Below are 20,597 nucleotides of genomic sequence, written 5' to 3'. Positions count from 1 at the left end.
GGAAATCTTACTTCCACAACAAAATACGGAAATATTTCAAATTCAAACGTTTGATGACAGTGGCACATACATACTTTCATCATTACTACGACTTTTTCCGTTGTAATTCGAATCATTTTTCGAATTATTTTAGCTGTAATTAGAGAATTCCAATTCCAAATTAACATCGGATACCATTCAGACTTGGTTCATCTCAAGATTCAAGATTTTGAAAAACAAAAAGCTCAAGGAAAGCGAAAAAAAGCATTCAACTCTCTTCAAATTTCACACAGACAAAAATTTTTGTAAAAACATGATCTGTTGTGAAGATGATATATATCTGCGAACCCTTCTGGTACCTCACCCACAGAGGGCGACAATTTGCAATACTTTTATCTGTCATAACTTGCGAAACAATTCAGCGATTCGTTGCAACTTGCTATATATAAATATAGGGTGAGATAAAAAAAACTGCAACATTCATCATTTTTACATTTTTATACCCTCCACCATACTATGGGGGGTATGTTAATTTTGTCATTCCGTTTGTAACTCCTCGAAATACTCATGTCAGACCCAATATACCGTACTCCCCGATATTCGGTATTTTGACGATTTTAGCGACATTATTTACTGGGATTGTTTCAAATTTCGCATGTGAAGTTCGTAATGGATACTTCAGTCCATGCCAGAAAATTGTCTGTGCAGGTCCACGTCTTCGTATAGCCCCCATATAAAGGTACCCCCTATATTCGGTATTTTGATGATTTTAGCTACATTATAAACAGATTTTTCTTCAAGTTTCGCATTTAAATATTGTGATAACTTATGACAAAAGTTGCCTATGCAGGTCCACGTCGTCGTATAGGTATTCGGTATTTTTAATATTTTAACAGAATTTTTAACGGATTTAATTTTTTTTTTTTGGAAATTGCCAAATTTGTATAAGTTTAGATTTGTTCGAATGGATCACCTTTGGCACGAATTATGGCCTACAAATGGCCAATGAAACCCTCACACGCTGCCCGAATGTTGTTTGGCTCATTCCCGTCGAAGCGCTTGCTTGACGTGATTGGTATTTTTTAGTACGAGCACTGCTTTCCAAAATACTCCAGATACAATAGTCCATCGGATTGGTATCCAGAGATTTTGGTGGCCACTGTGCACTGGAAATGAAGCGAGGAACCTCATTTTATAACCATTCTTGGGTTGCGCGCGCTGAGTGTGATGGTGCTGAGTCCTACTGGAATGTCCAAGGTCTGGGGCCAAAATGTTTGCGTGCCCAAGGCTTTAATACACCCGATAGAATATTTTTGCGATCATATTCGGCATTTATTCTGATGACACGGTCGATTGATACGAGCGGAGAGCGACCATCGTTTGTTATGGCTGCCCTCACCATCATCATGGACGGCGCTTGAGTTCTGGTGGCCAACCGAAGGTGCACATTTTCGAATATTTTTCTTCTGGAAAATTCTCACCAGAATGCTTTTGTACGCTTGTAAACAATATAATTAGCAGTCACTGGAATAATTTTAACAGCTATCGGGTAAGTGGCTTAGAAATGGCAGCAGTCTGAAGTTGGTGGCAGTTTTTTAATCTCACCCTGTATATATGATAAATTAAAAGGCAAGCTGGATTTCTGTGTAAAATTCTAAACTGAGTTGTCCAATGTTTAGTAACAATTTTCAAGACTGAGAGAGTCTGGACTTATTATAAAAATTATTCAATATAAAATAGATGAATTATAATAAAAACACCTTTTATAGTCTGTTTTAATTTTTTTTATTTCAATAAATAACTTAAAAATAATAAATAAAAATAAAATCAGTTCTCTATTTTAACACTGTTATATTTTCCTTATTTTCCTTTCAAAGTTGCAGCCACATTTGCCGCTTGCTGGGCAACGCCAATGGCTTGAATAGTGGCATCGCGGGTATGTTGTCCGACACGTTCCTAATAGAAAAAATGAGAAATTATATGTATTGAAATTATAACTCCTAAATGATATTTAATTCACTTACAATTTTCTTGCCAATCTTTTTCAGCCATCCCGCTTCACTATGGCCAACAAAGACAGCCAATACCAAGGCAACAAAGACAAGCATCTTGTTGAAGTTCATGATGATGGTTTTTAATTTTGTGATTGTGAGTTGTGTTTAAGCTTTAGTTTGTTTTAAGTTTGATAGTAAACTGATGACGATCTCGTGAGCAAACTGAGCTTTTATATTCGACACAAACATATGATAAGCAATGGTAGTTGAACATTTTGTGTTGGATTCTTTTTTGTTTAATAAGGAAACACAAAGTGGGGGATTTACTCTAAAAGAAATTTCAGGGAATGCGTATTTTCCCACAGAGGCTTTCATGTTCAGTGACCTTTTTAATGTGTCTCATTTTGTGGCATTTGATGATTAGTTTTTAGATTTAAGATTAAACAGTGGATTTCCCTTAGTAAAATGATTTACTGTTTTTTTTTTTTCTTTTTAGGATTAGTAACAGGCTTACGTGAAAATAGAATAAGTAAAAAAGCTTAAAATGTTGGATTTTCACGCAAATTTATTCTCCAATCGACATTCCATGTAACTTCAAACCCCCTTCGAATATTGTTCTGATACAGAATAAATACTCAACCTAATAAAATGAGTTTTATTTAGGTCAAAACCCGGAATGTTAAATTGATTTTGAAAGTATAGTTCAAATTTGTTCCTTCAAAATTTAAAGTCGTATTTTTAATAAATCTTACTATACACTATAAACCTTCAGGAGTTATTTTTGTATAGTACAAAAAGGATAATTTCATAGTAAATTATTTAAAGCACATTCAAAAGATAATTTAATAAAAAATCCAACTTTTGCAAAAATATTTTTTTTTTATTTTGATTATGAAAATATTACTTTCCATCGTCGTTTAAGTACGAAATATACGTTACTTTTTTAAATAGTGCAAACGAAAACACTGAAGCTGAATAAACAAAAACAATCGTTATTATAGAACAATAAGTAATTTTTGCGGCAGAATTTTACCCCCACAAACTTGTGGAATCACCTACCATTTATCTTAAAGTAATTCCCCGCAATAACCATTCCTTTATGGCAAGCAAAAATCAACCACACATCTTGAAACAATGAACGATGGGTATAAAAGCTAAGTTCATTTTCAAAATCTACAACAGTTTGCAGCCACACACTAAAAAAGCTAAAGCTTCGATCTTTCATAATTTCTCCGGAGAAAACAATCACAAATTTATAAAAAACCGCGAAATGAATTTCAATAAATTATTTGTTTTCGTTGCCTTAGCCTTAGCTGTTTGCATTGGACAAAGTGAAGCTGGCTGGTTGAAAAAAATCGGCAAGAAAATTGTGAGTAACAGCATTTTTTTTTTTTTTAAAAAATTTTTGTAACATTAAATGGGTAGTAAATTACAAAATTAATATTTTTTAATTTATTTTATAGGAACGTGTTGGTCAACATACCCGCGATGCTACAATTCAAACTATTGGTGTGGCCCAGCAGGCAGCTAATGTTGCCGCCACATTAAAGGGTTAATATTCTCGAGTCTTATTATTACTATTAAATAAGTTAGCATTAAACATATAATTAAGTTATTTATACCAATAAAAAATAATGAATAAAAATTTCCTTTAGAAATTTAGTACAAAAAATTAAACGCTTTTTGTTTTATTTACACTGTGGGACAATTACAAAGCCTAGCCTAGACAACTGGAAATTCTGGATCATATACCGGTTAACATTGTGGATAACTCAAATATACAAGTATAGTACGAATATTGTAGTCTGACAACATCTATCCCTTTCTGAATTGTATTCTATTTATCCCATAGTATTAATCTAATTCGGTGTTTCCTATGCCCACATACATATGTAATAAAAGTGTTTAGAATTTTAACAAAATCATAACATGACTGCAAAGAATTATTACTCATTTGGGAATTATAAGAAAATGTATTGATTGGCATTTTCTTTTTTTCTCTATACAAAGACAGCCTAAATCTAATTAATAATCAAAGTAACTGGAAGTAATATAAGTGATTTTTTAATTTTCAAAGCTCCTACTTAAATTGTAGAGGTTTAAGGCAATATATTTACCCCATTCGCCTTTGACAGGTTGTGTAGAGCCATAAAAACTTGGTTGGAAATCTCTCGCTAATTTGGTAATTTTTGATTTTTCTTTTGATAGTCGCTTATTGATGTGAATTGAGTAGGTCACCGAGATCGGATTGAATACATGACAAGTTTTACTATGAAAAATATCGGAAAAATACATCTTATTTTTACTCTATAAAAAAAATATTGAAAAACAAAAAAAAATATACACCCCAGATAGAAATTGTTGAAATTATTTATTTTTCCAAAAAAAAAAAAACAATAACTTTAATGTAAATTATAACATTATAGAACTAAAACTGTATTTTATGTAGAACATTCGAATATATTATTGAGGTGAGAGACGTCAAACCTTTTATATTCTGTACCTTTAGATAAACTAAAGAGCTCCAAATTACATGCCATTCATTAGTGAGATAAAACTCCAAATACCAAATGTGATCAGTGTGGTCCATTTAACAATAATTTTAGCATTTGGGAATATCCCCTCCAAAAGGTCTAAACAAGTAAAAAACATTAAGTTCGGCCGGGCCAAACTTTTAATACCCTCCACCTTAGGGTAAAGGAAATGTTAGAGCCCATTATGACCGACAAATAAAAACTTTTAGACATATTCTTGGGAAAATGTGGCATAAATCATCAAAATACCGAATATAGGGAGGTACCGCTATATAGGGCTATACAAAAGCGTGGACCTAAACATACAATATTTCGCCAACGGAGCTAGAACTCATTATGACCAACAAATATCAATTTTTAGACAAATCCGTGAAAAAAGTGTGGCAAAAATAATCCAAATACCGAATATCGGAAGGTACCGTTATATAGGGCTATACAAAAGCGTGAACCTATACATACAATATTTCGCCAACGGAGCTAGAACTCATTATAACCAACAAATACCAATTTTTAGACAAATCCGTGAAAAAATGTGGCATAAATCATCAAAATACCATCCGAGACACAATACAAATTGCTCTGCTAAATTTTGGCGCTCTATGTCAAATAATGTGGGCTGTATCGTGATTTCAACAGACAGACGGACATCATTAAATAGACTTAGAATTTTATGCTGATTATGAATATATACTTTATGGGGTCTACGACGAATATTTAAGGATGTTACAAACGGAATGGCAAAGTTACTATACCCACCTTTCGAAGGTGGAGGATATAAAAAACAAATTACACCCACTTTTACTTAGAAATGACACAAAACACAAATTAATTGGTCATATGACATACGCCAAAATATGAATCAATATAAAAATGTTTTTCGTAATAGTTTAAATATGAGGCTATACCTAATTGCGAAGCTCCATTGAATTTTTTGCATGAAAGTATCCCATATATTCTGATTTTTTATAGACATAAACAGCGTTTTTTAAATAAAGCCAATAAGTACTGAATTTTCCAGGAAAGTCGTTTATAAGTCTTGGAGTAGTGAAACTCGCAGACAGAAATGTGACCTCGAGGAAAGGCTTTGAGTTTCATTTTTTTTTTTTTAATTTTTATAACGAATTAAAAAGCATGGAAACATTCCCAAAAACGGAGTACTGAATATTAAAAAATATAAGAGGATTATATTTAAAAACGTCTTTATGTTTTTTTCAATATTTTTCAATTTTAATAAATAATTTAAACATAATTTACATTATCTTATTCTATCAGTTCTCTTTTAAAAGTATGTAGGAGGTCTCTCATTTCCCCTTCAATGTTGCAGCTACATTTGCCGCTTGCTGGGCAACGCCAATGGCTTGAATAGTGGCATCACGGGTATGTTGTCCGACACGTTCCTAATAGAAAAAATTGAGAAATTGTTATGTATTGAATTTTTTGAACTATTAAATGATATTTAATTCACTTACAATTTTCTTGCCAATCTTTTTCAGCCATCCCGCTTCACTATGGCCAACAAAGACAGCCAATACCAAGGCAACAAAGACAAGCATTTTGTTGAAGTTCATGATGATGGTTTTTAATTTTGTGATTATGTGTTGTGTTTAAGCTTTAGTTTGTTTTAAGTTTGATAGCAAACTGATGACGATCTCGTGAGCAAACTGAGCTTTTATATTCGACACAAACGTATGATAAGCAATGGTAGTGACACATTTTGTATTGGATTCTTTTTTGTTTAATAAGGAAACACGAAGTGGGGGATTTACTCAAAAAGAAATTTCAGGGAATTTGTATTTTCCCACTGAAGCTTTCATGCTCAGTGACCTTTTTAATGTGTCTCTTTTTGTGGCATTTGATGATTAGTTTTTAGATTTAAGATTAAAAAGTGGATTTCCCTTAATAAAATGATTTCAAGTTAAACAGTTTTTTTTTTTCTTTTTAGGATTAGTAATAGGCTTACGTTAAAATAGAATAAGTAAAAGAGCTTAAAATTTTGGATTTTCACGCGAATTTTTTCTTCAATCTACATTCCATATAACTTCAAACCCCTTTCGAATATTGTTCTGATACAGAATAAATACTCAACCTAATAAAATGAGTTTTATTTAGGTCAAAAACCGGAATGTTAAATTGATTTTGAAAGTATAGTTCAAATTTGTTCCTTCAAAATTTAAAGTCGTATTTTTAATAAAATCTTTCTATACACTATAAACCTTCAGGAGTTATTTTTTGTATAGTACAAAAAGGATAATTTCATAGTAAATTATTTAAAGCACATTCAACAGATAATTTAATAAAAAATCCAACTTTTGCAAAAATTATTTTTTATTTTGATTATGAAAATATTACTTTCCATCGACGTGTAAATACGAAATATACGTTACTTTTTTAAATAGTGCAAACGAAAACACTGAAGAGCAAAAGCAAGCTGAATAAACAAAAACAATCGTTATTATAGAACAATAAGAAACTTTTGCGGCAGAATTTTACCCCCACAAACTTGTGGAATCACCTATCATTTGTCTTAAAGTAGTTCCCCGCAATAACCATTCCTTTATGGCAAGCAAAAATCAACTACACATCTTGAAACAATGAACGATGGGTATAAAAGCCAAGTTCATTTTCAAAATCTACATCAGTTTGTAGCTACACACAAAACTAGCAAAAGCTTTGGTCTTTCATAATTTCTCCAGAGGAAACAATCGCAAATTTATAAAGAACCGCAAAATGAATTTCAATAAATTATTTGTTTTCGTTGCCTTAGTCTTGGCTGTTTGCATTGGACAAAGTGAAGCTGGTTGGTTGAAAAAAATCGGCAAGAAAATTGTGAGTAACAGCTTTTTTTTTTTTGAAAAAAAAAAAATAATTTCTAACATTAAATGGGTAGTAAATTACAAAATTAATATTTTTTTAAATTTATTTTATAGGAACGTGTTGGTCAACATACCCGTGATGCTACAATTCAAACTATTGGTGTGGCCCAGCAGGCAGCTAATGTTGCCGCCACATTAAAGGGTTAATATTCTCGAGTCAATATCAATAAAAAATAATGAATAAAAAACTTCCTTTAGAAATTTAGTACAAAAAATTAAACGCTTTTTGTTTTAATTACACCACGAGACAATTACAAAACCATGGCCTAGACAACTGGAAATTCTGGGTCATATACCAGTTAACATTGTGAATAACTCAAATATACAAGTATAATACGAATCATGTAAACTTACAACTATATATCTCTCTCTGAATTGTATCCTATTTATCTCATAGTATCAACCTAAATAGGAATTTTCGATGCCCACATGAATTTAGAATTTTAAGAAAATCATAACATGCCTACGACGAAGTGGCACTCATAATTTATAATCAAAGTAACTGGAAATAATATAAGTGATTTTTCAAAATCCAAAGCTCCTACTTAAATTATAGAGGTTTAAGTCAATATATTTATCTCATTCGCCTTCGACAGGTTGTATAAAGAGCCATAAAAACAAAAAAATGATTATTTTTGTAATATTTGATTTTTCTTTGGATCGTCTCTTATTGATGTAAATTTAGTAAGTCACTGGTATAGGGTTGAATACATGACAAGTTTTACTATGAAAATACAGGGTGATATAAAAAAAACTGCAACAAAGTCAAACGACATAATTTTTACATTTTTTTAAATTTTATTGAATGAAAGCAAAAAATGTCGGAAATAGTATCACATATTAGAATAAGTTTAGATTTGTTCGAATTGGTCACCTTTTGCACGAATTATGGCCTTCAAACGGGCAATGAAACCGTAACACGCTGCCCGAATGTTGCTCTGCGGTATTTTGGCTCATTCTCGGCCAAGCGCTTGATTGAGGTGATCGACCCTTTCGTATTTTTAGTGCCAACCTTGCTTTCCAAAATACTCCAGACAAAACGGATTGGTATCCGGAGATTTTGATGGCCATTGTGCGTTGGAAATGAGCGAGGAACCTCATTTTGTAACCATTCTTGGGTGGCGCGTGCTTAGTGCGATGGTGCTGAGTCCTGTTGGAATATCCAAGGTCTACGGCCAAAATGTTTGCGTGTCCAAGGCTTTAATAAACCCTCCAGAATATTTTCGCGATAATATTCACCATTTATTCTGATGCCACGGTCGATTTATACCAGCGGTGAGCGACCATCACCATGGCCGGCACTTGAGTTCTTGTGGCCACCCGAAGGTGCACATTTTCAGCTGACCTCTTTGTTTACAAACTGCTGGACAACGAATGTTTTCTCATCATTGAAAACAAAATTCGCCAGTTCAGCACTACAATGCGGGTTTCAATCAAATCGCTTCTTTACGTTTCGAACCATTTTGACTGATGTTTCCGTTTTCTTCCGTCCACTTTCTTGACGTCGGGCTACGTTACCAGTATCACGGCAACGAGCGATGGTACGAGACACAAAAGATTTATTCACATTTAAATGCTGGAGTGCTCTAATGATAGCCACTTGTGGTTTCCCAGCTAAATATAAAGAAATCACACTATCACGCTTGAATTCCATCACGAAAAACTTTTTTTCTGGAAAATGTTCACCAAAATGTTTTTGTTCGCTTGTGAACAATATAATGAGCTGTCACTGGAATAAATTTAACCGCTGTCGGACGAGTGGCTTAGAAATGACAGCAGTCTGAAGTTGGTTGCAGTTTTTTCATCTCACCCTATATAAAATCGGTTTCAATCGAAAACTACATTATATGAGAAAACGAAAAAAGGTGTCAAACTTTTTATATTCTCTACGTTTAGGAATACTTAAGAGCTCCAAATACCAAATTTTATACAAATCGGTTTATGGGATATAATTCCAAATACCAAATGTAGTTAGTATGTGCCATATAACAATAATTTTAGCGTTACTTGGGGGATATTCCTAATACCAGGACCGAAACATGAATATATATAAAATATTTTTCGAAATACATTTAATGTGTGCCTATAGCGGACATTGTTGATATTTTTATTTGGAATTGTCCCCGTCTATCCTGAAACTTTAAAATTACCGAAAATCGGGAGTTATGACTAAGGAAAGGAAGGAAATGATATCGTTTCATTAGTTTTGGAGTTATCTTGGTCGCAGTCTTCATAAATGTGGATTCGGGCAAGTAAAAAGCAGTTAAGTTTGCCCCTACCGAACTTTCAATATCCTCCAGCATTTGGAAGGTAATTGAAATTTTTTGTTTTGCATAAGTTTTTTTTTTTTAAATACTAAATTTGAAACAATTCCTGTGAATAATGTCGCTAAAATTGTCTAAATAAAGAACAACCATTACGAAATTTGAGACAATTCCGTTAAAAAATGTCGCTAAAATCATCAAAATGCCGAATACTGGGAGGTTCCGTTATATAGGGACTGTACGAAAACATGGATTGACATAGCCCATTCACTTAACCTTCCAACTGGCAAAATATACATGTGTGCAAAAATGTAGCCTTCTATCTCAATTAGTCCTAAAGATAGCGTGATAACAACAGACAGACAGAGGATATAAAAAGGACCTTGAGCGATTAAAGTTAATCAGGTGGAGACATCGATATAATCTCTCTGATATGTGCAAACTCTTACTATAAAAATTACAGTTAAAAGCCTTTAATATTTTGTTTCATATATTTTTTATTACAATAAATAACTTAAAACTACTTTATATTATCCTATGTCATCAGTTCACTTTTGTATTTTTTTAGCAGGTTTCTCATTTCCCTTTCAATGTTGCAGCCACATTTGCTGCTTGCTGAGCAACTCCAATAGCTTGAATGGTTGCATCACGGGTATGTTGTCCAATGCGTTCCTATCCATCAAAATGTTAAAATAATTTTATTAAAATATTAAATCATGTTTTTAAGTGTACTTACAATTTTCTTGCCAATCTTTTTCAACCAACCCGCTTCGCTGTGGCCAACAAAGACAGCCAAAACCAAGGCAACAAAAACAAACAATTTGTTGAAGTTCATAATAATGATTTTTTATTTTGTGATTGTATGTTGGAGTAAGCTTTACTTTGTTCTAAGTTTGATGGCAAACTGATGCCGGTCGCAACAGCAACCTAAGCTTTTATAGACAACATTTTTAGCAAGCAGAATGACACATTTTGTACCGTACTCTTCAGTGTTGAAAAAGGAAATACAAAATTAGGGGAATTACTTTAAAGACATGTAAGAGAGCGTATTTCCCCACAAAGACTTTCATGTGGCTATTGGGTTTTATGATGTTTGAGCAGCCTCCCTTTCTTTAAGAAGGAATGGAGAAGTATATCGGATGATTAATCTAGACAATGATGTTTGTGTTAATGATAAAAGAAAAATGGAAATTCCGTTTTCACAATGTTACATTGTGCATTGACAAAAATAAACACCAAAATTAGGTATTAAGACCTCTGTAAAAATGAGAAACTATTTAGTTCTAATACATAAAAAAATAAATTTAACTAGTAAGGAAATGTCAAAAGTCGGGCGAGGCCGACTATATGATACCCTACACCACTATGCGTGTTTAGTAGAGCTTACGTAACAAAAAGATTATATTGGGATTTTATGTGAAGTAGATCATACCAACTCTGAACCCAATAACATTGATGTATAGTGCATGATATAACTTCGATAAGTATGATATTTAAAAATTTTTATTAGAGCAATAAATATATCGGACGAAGCTTCATGGTAAAATTCGGTTGAATATAAAACAAATAAAAAGGAGTAAGTTCCGCCGGGCCGAACTTTAAATAACCTCCACCATTTAGAACGAATTTGAAAGTTTCTGAAAACTATAACATTCGGCGAAAATTCTGTTGACATATTAAAAATATCGAATATAGCCGTTATATTAGGGCCTGTACGACGTGCACCTACATAGGCATTGTTTGTCACAAGCCATTACCATATTAAAATTCGAAACTTGAAATAAACGGTGAATAATGTAGCCAGAATCATTAAAATACCGTACATAGGGAGGTACCGTTATAGGGGCTATACGACGACCTGGACCTGCATAGACAATTTTCTGTCACAGGCTTAGCTTGCATTACGAACTTCAAATACGACATCGCAAATAATTTCGATGAGTATTGTACCTAAAATTGTCAAAATACCGAATATAAGGAGATACTGATATATGGAGATTATACGAAGACCTGCACCTGCATAGGGAAATTTCTATCACAGACTGTAGTTCCCATTACGAACCCTAAATACGTAATTTGAAACTATAACGGTGAATAATGACAGACGGACATCGCTAAATCGACTTAGAATTTTTAGGTGATCAAGAATATATATACTTTGTTGGGTCTGACATGAGTATTTCGAGGACTTACAAACGGAATGACAAAGTTAATATACCCTCCATAGTATGGTGGAGGGTATAAAAATTCTATTCAATTTGGGCTGATATTACATATGTGGTGGACAATAACCGTAAAATCGGATGAAGATGTACAGGGTGAGATGAAAAACTGCAACCAACTTCAGACTGCTGTCACTTCTAAACCACTCGTCCGACAGCTGTTAAAATTATTCCAGTGACAGCTTATTATTATGTTTACAAGCGTACAAAAGCAAAATTTTCCAGAAAAAAAGTTATTCGTGATGGAATTCAAGCGTGATAGTGTGGTTTCTTTATATTTGGCTGAAAAATAACAAGTGACTATCGTTAGAGCACTCCAGCATTTAAATGTGAATAAATCTTTTGTGTCTCGTACCATCGCTCGTTGCCGTGATACTGGTAGCGTAGCCCGACGTCAAGGAAGTGGACGAAAGAAACCAGCAACATCAGCAGAAATGGTTCGAAAAGTAAAGAAGCGACTTGATCGAAACCCGCGTGGCACCTTCGGTTGGCCACCAGAACTCAAGCGCGGGCCACGGTGATGCTGTGGTCCGCCATAACAGCCGATGGACCCTCTCCGCTCGTATTAATCGACCGTGGCATCAGAATAAATGCCGAATATTATTGCGAAAATATTCAGGAGGGTGTATTAAAGCCTTGGGCACGCAAATATTTTGGCCGCGGATCTTGGACATTCCAACAGGACTCAGCACCATCGCACTCAGCACGCGCCACCCAAGAATGGTTACAAAATGAGGTTCCTCGCTTCATTTCCAGTGCACAATGGCCACCAAAATCTCCGGATACCAATCCATTGGACTATTGTGTCTGGAGTATTTTGGAAAGCAAGGTTGGCACTAAAAAATACCAAAGTGTCCAAAATATCAAGTGGGCCAAAATACCGCAGTGACGGTTTTATTAGCCGTTTGAAGGCCATAATAATTCGTGCCAAAGGTGACCAATTCGAACAAATCTAAACATATTCTCAAATTTGATGCTATTTCCCACATTTTTTGCTTTCATTCAACAAAATTTAAAAAAATTTAAAAATTATGACTTGTGACTTTGTATTTTTTTATCTCACCCTGTATTCATATTAAATGTTTCATATTAAACATTCGTTATACCCGAGAAAATTAAACTACCAACTGAGAAACTACCCACGAATAAACCTTAAAATTACTGAAAATCAGAAGGTAACACCAAATGGGGACTTTGACAAAATGTGTGGAATACCGTAAATTAGGAGGTGCTACTATACGTAAACGTGTACAAATATTAAACATTTTCAATACAAAACATCATAAAAATGTTAAACTATATCTAGATTTCAAGAAAAACCTACCGTCACTTACTTACTTTATGGGGTCTAAGACGAATATTTCGAGATGTTGCAAATGGAAAAACAATCCATCTAATAAGCAGATCAAGAATATTATAGTGTTTTACATAAACATTTTTTAGAGGATTAGCCAAGATAACAAATCAATTTCAATAAATTATAGTTAAATAGTTAATTATCACAGTTAACCCGGAATTGGAAGTGTAAGTGCTCAATGTTTCCAATATTTTCCTATATTTTATTGCAAGCAAATCTTAAAAATGCCAAAAATGGCATATGTTAAAGCTCGATCCATCTGGCATTTTTTTTTTTTTGTGGTACATTTTTAATTTTCTGAAGCAAATATTTTTTTATTATTATTTATTCATTATAAAAAATATATTTGGCATATTCTTATAGTTAGTTTATACAAAATGCTTATTATTTTCCTTTCAATGTTGCTGCTACATTTGCTGCCTGCTGCGCCACACCGATGACTTGAATAGTAGCATCACGGGTATGTTGACCGACGCGTTCCTTCAAAAGAAAAATTAAATCATTTAATAAAATTTGTATGGGGAAATATTTTTTATACTTACAATTCTTTTTCCAAAATCTCTTAACCAGCCAGCTTCACTTTGTCCCAGGCATACAGCCAAAACCAATAAAACGACAGCAAACAACTTATTGAAATTCATTTTTTGTTAAATTGATTTTCCAAATTAGAATTTTGTTTATTAAATGTCTCTCTTTCAAGTGATAAAGAAACATATGCTATGAACTGCTTTTATACTCATCCGTAACAGGAATTATTGTTTTCTTTTGTGGTGAATAAATAATAAACAATTGGGGGATTAACTTTTTGTAAGATTTTAGGTGGTTTTTCATGTTGTGGTTAAAGGATTTAAACTGAAAAATAATTTTGACATTTTATTAAGACAAATTACGGATAAAGTATTGAATGAAAAAATGTACATGTGTCCGAAGTTGATTCTTGGTCAGAACACTGACCTCAAAATTTTGTTACTTTTAATTGAGGTACTCCAGCCTAACAAGAGTGTCTGTCATTTGGAAATTACCAAAATAATATTCCCCTATTGTGATTCACAATTTTATCACTAAAAATCAAAAAATACACTTTCTCTAAACAAACCATATGGTTAATTAATTCAGATGAAAATAAAGCTTTGTCGAAAGCTTGTTAATATCATCTAAAACTAATTCCATATAGTACATGTTGTTATTATCATTTTTAATGATCAAACCAAATTTTTAACAATTTTCAAATATGTGGAGGAACAATAACACTCTTAATTTAAACAAAAAATTGTACTAGAATCCTTAACATCATATATCGGAGATGAAATTACAAATCTTTCTTGAAATTACAAATAACTTGAAAATATCACGATTTTATAATCTTTAATATCAAAGTAAAGTAGACTTAGTGTGGTACCGAAATTAATTTTGGCCATGAGCGGATTTATTTCGCCTACATTTCCTTACATATAATATATGGCGGGTGGTACCTTATATAATAATGGTGATCTTGAATTTTTTGCATTCTTCGTATGAAGCATGACATTATAAATGTTATTGCATATCTTATTAAAATTACAAAACCAGAGACTAGATTCCCAACATACAAGCACAAGCCGATATGATCCATGGTATCAAAACGTAGAAATGTTTTACAACTTCTAAAATTTAAGGATGATTCAAAATATCATAAAATCCATTAAATATGATATTAAAGCGCCAGTTGAGATAAAAAAACTGCAACCAACTTCAGACTGCTGTCACTTCAAAGCCACTCGTCCGGCAGCTGTTAGAATTATCTCAGTGACAGCTCATTATAGTGTTTACAAGCGTACAAAAGCATTTTGGTGAGAACTTTCCAGAAAAAAGTTATTCGTGATGGAATTCAAGCGTGATTTGTTTATATTTGGCTGGAAAACCACAAGTGGCTATCGTTAGAGCACTTCAGCATTTAGATGTGAATAAATCTTTTGTGTCTCGTACCATCGCTCGTTGCCGTGATACTGGTAGCGTAGCCAGACGTCAAGGAAGTGGATGGTAGAAAATAACAACATCAGCAGAAATGGTTCGAAAAGTCAAGAAGCGACCCGCGTCGCAGAGGCCGAAAAATGGCTGGTGAGCTGAAAATATCGCAATATTCCATTGGGCAAATGTTGAAAAATGAGCTCGGGGTAAAGTCATTGAAATTCCAAAAAGTGCAAGAACATACACCGTAACAGAAAGAATATAAACTCAAAAGAGCTAAAGAGTTGCTTTGCTTGGTCGAAAGTGATGAACTGCCGAATTTGATTTTCTTCGACGAGAAAGCATTCGTTGTCCAAAATCTCCGTATACCAATCCGTTAGACTATTCTGTCTTGAGTAGCGCTTCGCCGGGAATGGAGCAAAATACCGCAGAGCAACATTAGAGCAGCGTATGGCGATTTCAACTCGTGCCAAAGATGACCGATTCGAACAAATCTAAAGTTATTCTAAAATTTCATGCTGTTTGCGACATGTTTTGATTTCATTCAATAAAATTTAAATTTTCAAGGACATTCCATCGCGAGCCTTTCTAAGAGATACATGTTTAAGGAATTCCTAGCTGAAATTGTTGGATTTTTTAACGACTTCATGAAATAGCAAACAAAAAAAAAACAAGTATGCATAGGTTATAGTCGTGCGGGCCGACCATGAGGTACCCTACAACACCACAATATGTTAGAAGCCCCCTTATGTCCAAATCCATTTTAGAAGATTTCGCTTTTGAAATTATGTCACGGAGCACTTGCCAGATATTACCCTTAACATAACCAGGGACATTTGCCCAATATTTACGCACTCCGTTGTGCTGTTAGTGGTTGTGGTCCCGTTTACAGCTAAATATAATCCAATTGACAACCAAAATGCTGGAATTCTTCCCTGTCCTTAACTCTCTTCTCAGGCGTGTCGATTGGCTTCAATTGTGTGATCAGGAATTTTTTTTATTTTGGTTCAAATATGATCGCAAAATATTTAGGGTTTAAAATGAACCAAAATAGAAAAAAAATTCCAAAACGTGATCAGTTTTTGCAAGGATGGTTTCTTCTCAAATTACCAAAATTTGCCAAGATTATTATGAAATATGTGGTTCAAATGTAAAATATACTTGAAATCAGGTTGTACCCTTATCGGAGGATTATGACCCATATCATGACCGGCAAAAACGATTTAAGTTATCTTGAACCGATTTCGATCAAATTTGGCATACTCATTTTCAGGTCCAATCTGATCGTACGTGCAGGAATTATTGTTTTCTTTTGTGGTGAATAAATAATAAACAATTGGGGGAATAACTTTTTGTAAGATTTTAGGTGATTTTTCATGTTGTGGATAAAGCGTTTAAACTGAAAAATAATTTTGACATTTTATTAAGACAAATTACGGATAAAATATTGAATGAAAAAATGTACATTTGTCCGAAGTTTATTCTTGGTCAGAACACTGACCTCAAACATTTGTTACTTTTAATTTAGGTACTCCTGCCTAACATGAGTGTCTGTCATTTGGAAATTACCAAAATAATATTCCCCTATTGTGATTTACAATTTTATCACTAAAAATCAAAAAATACACTTTCTCTAAACAAACCATATGGTTAATTAATTCAGATGAAAATAAAGCTTTGTCGAAAGCTTGTTAATATCATCTAAAACGAATTCCATATAGTACATGTTGTTATTATTATTTTTAATGATCAAACCGAATGTTTAACAATTTTTCAAATATGTGGAGGACCAAAAACACTCTTAATTTAAACTAAAAATTGTACTAGAATCCTTAACATCATATATCGGAGATGAAATTAGAAATCTTTAAAGATAACTTGAAAATATCACGATTTTATAATCTTTAATATCAAAGTAAAGTGTGGTATCGAAATTAATTTTGGCCATGAGCGGATTTATTTCGCCTACATTTCCTTACATATAATATATGGCGGGTGGTACCTTATGATGATCTTGAATTTTTTGCATTCTTCGTATGAAGCATGACATTATGAATGTTATTGCATATCTTATTAAAATTACAAATATTATTTGGACGTAAATTTTCAATAAATAGATTCCCAACATACAAGCACAAGCCGATATGATCCATGGTATCAAAACGTAGAAATGTTTTACAACTTCTAAAATTTGAGGATGATTCAAAATATCATAAAATCCATTAAATATGATATTAAAGCGCCAGTTGGCATATACAGGGTGAGATAAAAAAACTGCAACCAACTTCAGACTGCTGTTATTCAAAGCCACTCGTCCAACAGCTGTTAGAATTATCTCAGTGACAGTTCATTATAGTGTTTACAAGCGTACAAAAGCATTTTGGTGAGAAATTTCCAGAAAAAAGTTATTCGTGATGGAATTCAAGCGTGATTTATTTATATTTGGCTGGAAACCCACAAGTGGCTATCGTTAGAGCACTTCAGCATTTAGATGTGAATAAATCTTTTGTGTCTCGTACCATCGCTCGTTGCCGTGATACTTGGTAGCGTAGCCCGACGTCACGGAAGTGGATGGAAGAAAACAGCAACATCAGCAGAAATGGTTCAAAAAGTCAAGAAGCGACCCGCGTCGCAGAGGCCGAAAAATGGCTGGTGAGCTGAAAATATTCCATTCGGCAAATGTTGAAAAATGAGCTCGGGGTATAGTCATTGAAATTCCAAAAAATTCAAGAACATACACCGCAACAGAAAGAATATAGAGCTAAAAGAGCTAAAGAGTTGCTTCGCTTGAACTGCCGAATTTGATTTTCTCCGATGAGAAAGCATTCGTTGTCCAGCAAACTGCTGGAACGTGTCTACTTGCCAAAGAGGTCAGCTGAAAATATGCACCTTCGGTTGGCCACCTGAACTCAAGCGCCGGCCATGGTGATGGTGTAGGCCGCCATAACAGCCGATGGTCGCTCCCCGCTCGTATAAATCGAGCGTGGCTTAAGAATGAATGTCGAATATTATCGCGAAGTATTCTGGAGTGAGTATTAAAGCCTTGGGCACGCAAAAATTTTGGCCGCAGAAATTGGACATTCCAACAGGACTAAGCACCATCGCACTCAACACGCGTCACCCAAGAATGGTTACAAAATGAGGTTCCTCGCTTCATTTCCAGCGCACAATGGCTACCAAAATCTCCGTATACCAATCCGTTAGACTATTCTATCTGGAGTAGCGCTTCGGCGGGAATGGAGCAAAATACCGCAGAGCAACATTAGAGCAGCGTGTGTGGCGTGTCTAAAATTTGATGCTATTTGCGACATGTTTTGATTTCATTCAATAAATTTTCAAAGACATTCCATCCTAAAATCGCGAGCCTTTCTAAGAGATACATGTTTAAGGAATTCCTAGCTGAAATTGTTGGATTTTTTAACGACTTCATGAAATATCAAACAAAAAAAAAAACAAGTATGCATAGGTTATAGCCGTGCGGGCCGACCATGAGATACCCTACAACACCACAATATGTTAGAAGCCCACTTATGTCCAAATCCATTTTAGAAGATTTCGCTTTTGAAATTATGTCACGGAGCACTTGCCAGATATTACCCTTAACATAACCAGGGACATTTGCCCAATATTTACGCACACGTTTACAGCTAAATATAATCCAATTCACAACCAAAATGCTGGAATTCTTCCCTGTCCTTAACTCTCTTCTCAGGCGTGTCGATTGGCTTCAATTGTGGAATCAAGAATTTGTTTCTTTTTTGGTTCAAATATGTTCGCAAAATATTTAGGGTTTAAAATGAACCAAAATAGAAAAAATTTCCAAAACGTGATCAGTTTTTGCAAGGATGGTTTCTTCTCAAATTACCAAAATTTGCCAAGATTATTATGAAATATGTGGTTCAAATGTAAAAAATACTTGAAATCAGGTTGTACCCTTATCGGAGGATTATGACCCTTATCATGACCTGCAAAAACGATTTAAGTTATCTTGAACCGATTTCGATCAAATTTGGCATACTTATTTTCAGGTCCAATCTGATCGTACATGCAAAATTCCATACTATTCGGACTGATATTACACGTTTGGTGCACAATAAAAGGCAAATCGGACGAAGGTATATATGGGAGCTATATCTAAATTTTGACCGATTATCTCCAATTTCTATAGGGTTCGTCCTTGGGCCAAACAAATGATTTGTGCAAAATTTCATGTGGATAGGGCAATAAATGCGAACTGTACTTTGTTTACAAAAATACATGGACAGACGGACGGACGGACATGCATAAATCGACTCAGAATGTGATTCTACGCAGATCATCAAAAGGAACTACGGGTCTATCTCGTTTCCTTTGGCCTGTTATAAACAAATGCACAAAGACATAATACCCTGACCACCTTGTGGTGTAGGGTATAAAAATCGCATGCGAAAAAAAAAATAAAAAATATGAAAAACAAAAAATGTCACAAAATACTATAAAAGCTATAATAACATCATATTTATACTTTTATGCCATTGTACACATTGTATATATATTTTTATTATTAACCTTAACCTTTTCGTCTATTTGTGATTTCGGCGTTTAATGGAAAATTTGACTTTTATTTAACACAAATGTTATGGTCTGTTTCACCCACTAAATACTACCCTATGACCATCAAAATTGGAAGGCTTCTGCCCAGCCCTTTGTTCTCGCCCCATGCCATCTTCCGCGTCGATTGGTCTATAATTGCGACCTGTAGAGATACTGTAAAATCAGGTTTTAGGTCCATTTCAACCCCTCAATATTATTCGATCGTCTCCAAAAGCAATAGGGTTCTATTCTGACAATAATCCCACCTTCATTTTCAATTTCGTGAGGATCGCGACATAATTGCGACCTGTAGCGTGATCAAAAAGTAACATGGACAGACGAACGGACGGACATACATATCTAGATCGACTCAGTTTGTCTAGATGGGAATCTCCATATATACTTTCCTATGTGCGAAACCAATATTTCGAGGTGCTACACATAGTGATGTAAGGTATAAAAATGTTAAATGCTTAAAGAAATTTGTAGGGGAGGTCATATAGTTATCGGATGTTTTATACAATATTGATTTAAAACATTCATGAATAGTAATACTTATAAAATATTTTTTTAAAGGAATGACTTCAAAAAATAATATATATTTGTTATTTTCATATTTTCATATCGTTAAAACTATCCTATAGAAAAACTTCATTATTTTCCTTGTTAGGTGGCGGCAACATCGGCATCATAAGTACGCTGACCGACATGGCCCTTCAAAATTAAATTAAATAAAATCAAAAAATGCACAATTCTTTCACCAGCCAGACTCACGCTTTCCTAACAAAAAATTACAGGGGACGTACGTAGGCGCTTTTACCAATATTGATTCAGAACATTAATAAACAGGAAAAC

General features: G+C 33.9%; 5 protein-coding genes across 5 annotated transcripts; 2 read left to right on the top strand and 3 right to left on the bottom strand.

Annotated features, from left to right (window-relative positions):
- Positions 1-1,760: 1,760 nt before the first annotated feature.
- LOC131802507 (uncharacterized) lies at positions 1,761-10,592 on the bottom strand. The gene is made up of 5 exons (XM_059123024.1): positions 10,381-10,592; positions 10,230-10,316; positions 5,836-5,904; positions 2,004-2,138; positions 1,761-1,935 (listed from the first exon to the last, which is right to left on the bottom strand). The coding sequence occupies exons 1-5, from the start codon at positions 10,477-10,479 to the stop codon at positions 1,840-1,842; spliced, it is 486 nt and encodes a 161-aa protein (XP_058979007.1). The 5' UTR covers positions 10,480-10,592; the 3' UTR covers positions 1,761-1,839.
- Positions 3,166-3,650, top strand: LOC101889469 (cecropin-A2-like). Its single transcript, XM_005179659.4, has 2 exons — positions 3,166-3,342; positions 3,437-3,650. The coding sequence occupies exons 1-2, from the start codon at positions 3,244-3,246 to the stop codon at positions 3,527-3,529; spliced, it is 192 nt and encodes a 63-aa protein (XP_005179716.3). The 5' UTR covers positions 3,166-3,243; the 3' UTR covers positions 3,530-3,650.
- LOC101889296 (sarcotoxin-1B) lies at positions 5,666-6,165 on the bottom strand. Its single transcript, XM_005179658.4, has 2 exons — positions 5,977-6,165; positions 5,666-5,904 (listed from the first exon to the last, which is right to left on the bottom strand). Exons 1-2 carry the CDS (start codon positions 6,073-6,075, stop codon positions 5,809-5,811), a joined length of 195 nt encoding a protein of 64 aa, XP_005179715.2. The 5' UTR covers positions 6,076-6,165; the 3' UTR covers positions 5,666-5,808.
- LOC131802137 (cecropin-A2) lies at positions 7,134-7,559 on the top strand. Its single transcript, XM_059121593.1, has 2 exons — positions 7,134-7,333; positions 7,435-7,559. The coding sequence occupies exons 1-2, from the start codon at positions 7,235-7,237 to the stop codon at positions 7,525-7,527; spliced, it is 192 nt and encodes a 63-aa protein (XP_058977576.1). The 5' UTR covers positions 7,134-7,234; the 3' UTR covers positions 7,528-7,559.
- Positions 10,593-13,488: 2,896 nt separating the features above from the next.
- LOC101889801 (sarcotoxin-1D) lies at positions 13,489-14,092 on the bottom strand. The gene is made up of 2 exons (XM_005179661.4): positions 13,766-14,092; positions 13,489-13,703 (listed from the first exon to the last, which is right to left on the bottom strand). Exons 1-2 carry the CDS (start codon positions 13,862-13,864, stop codon positions 13,608-13,610), a joined length of 195 nt encoding a protein of 64 aa, XP_005179718.1. The 5' UTR covers positions 13,865-14,092; the 3' UTR covers positions 13,489-13,607.
- Positions 14,093-20,597: the final 6,505 nt, after the last annotated feature.

Source organism: Musca domestica, unplaced genomic scaffold (genome assembly GCF_030504385.1).
Source record: "Musca domestica strain aabys unplaced genomic scaffold, Musca_domestica.polishedcontigs.V.1.1 1, whole genome shotgun sequence".
NCBI lineage: Eukaryota > Metazoa > Arthropoda > Insecta > Diptera > Muscidae > Musca > Musca domestica.
This window is presented reverse-complemented; position numbering and strand designations above follow the sequence as displayed.

What these genes read in the sequence shown, in the direction of transcription:
- LOC131802137 (XM_059121593.1), top strand. Translation starts at nt 7,235, where the DNA reads ATGAATTTCAATAAATTATTTGTTTTCGTTGCCTTAGTCTTGGCTGTT. An exon ending in AAAAAATCGGCAAGAAAATT is followed by an intron (nt 7,334 to 7,434) that starts GTGAGTAACAGC and finishes TTTATTTTATAG; the next exon opens with GAACGTGTTGGTCAACATAC.
- LOC101889469 (XM_005179659.4), top strand. Translation starts at nt 3,244, where the DNA reads ATGAATTTCAATAAATTATTTGTTTTCGTTGCCTTAGCCTTAGCTGTT. An exon ending in AAAAAATCGGCAAGAAAATT is followed by an intron (nt 3,343 to 3,436) that starts GTGAGTAACAGC and finishes TTTATTTTATAG; the next exon opens with GAACGTGTTGGTCAACATAC.
- LOC101889801 (XM_005179661.4), bottom strand. Translation starts at nt 13,864, where the DNA reads ATGAATTTCAATAAGTTGTTTGCTGTCGTTTTATTGGTTTTGGCTGTA. An exon ending in GAGATTTTGGAAAAAGAATT is followed by an intron (nt 13,704 to 13,765) that starts GTAAGTATAAAA and finishes TTTCTTTTGAAG; the next exon opens with GAACGCGTCGGTCAACATAC.
- LOC101889296 (XM_005179658.4), bottom strand. Translation starts at nt 6,075, where the DNA reads ATGAACTTCAACAAAATGCTTGTCTTTGTTGCCTTGGTATTGGCTGTC. An exon ending in AAAAGATTGGCAAGAAAATT is followed by an intron (nt 5,905 to 5,976) that starts GTAAGTGAATTA and finishes TTTTTCTATTAG; the next exon opens with GAACGTGTCGGACAACATAC.
- LOC131802507 (XM_059123024.1), bottom strand. Translation starts at nt 10,479, where the DNA reads ATGAACTTCAACAAATTGTTTGTTTTTGTTGCCTTGGTTTTGGCTGTC. An exon ending in AAAAGATTGGCAAGAAAATT is followed by an intron (nt 10,317 to 10,380) that starts GTAAGTACACTT and finishes TTTGATGGATAG; the next exon opens with GAACGCATTGGACAACATAC. An exon ending in ATGTGGCTGCAACATTGAAA is followed by an intron (nt 5,905 to 10,229) that starts GGGAAATGAGAA and finishes TTTTTCTATTAG; the next exon opens with GAACGTGTCGGACAACATAC.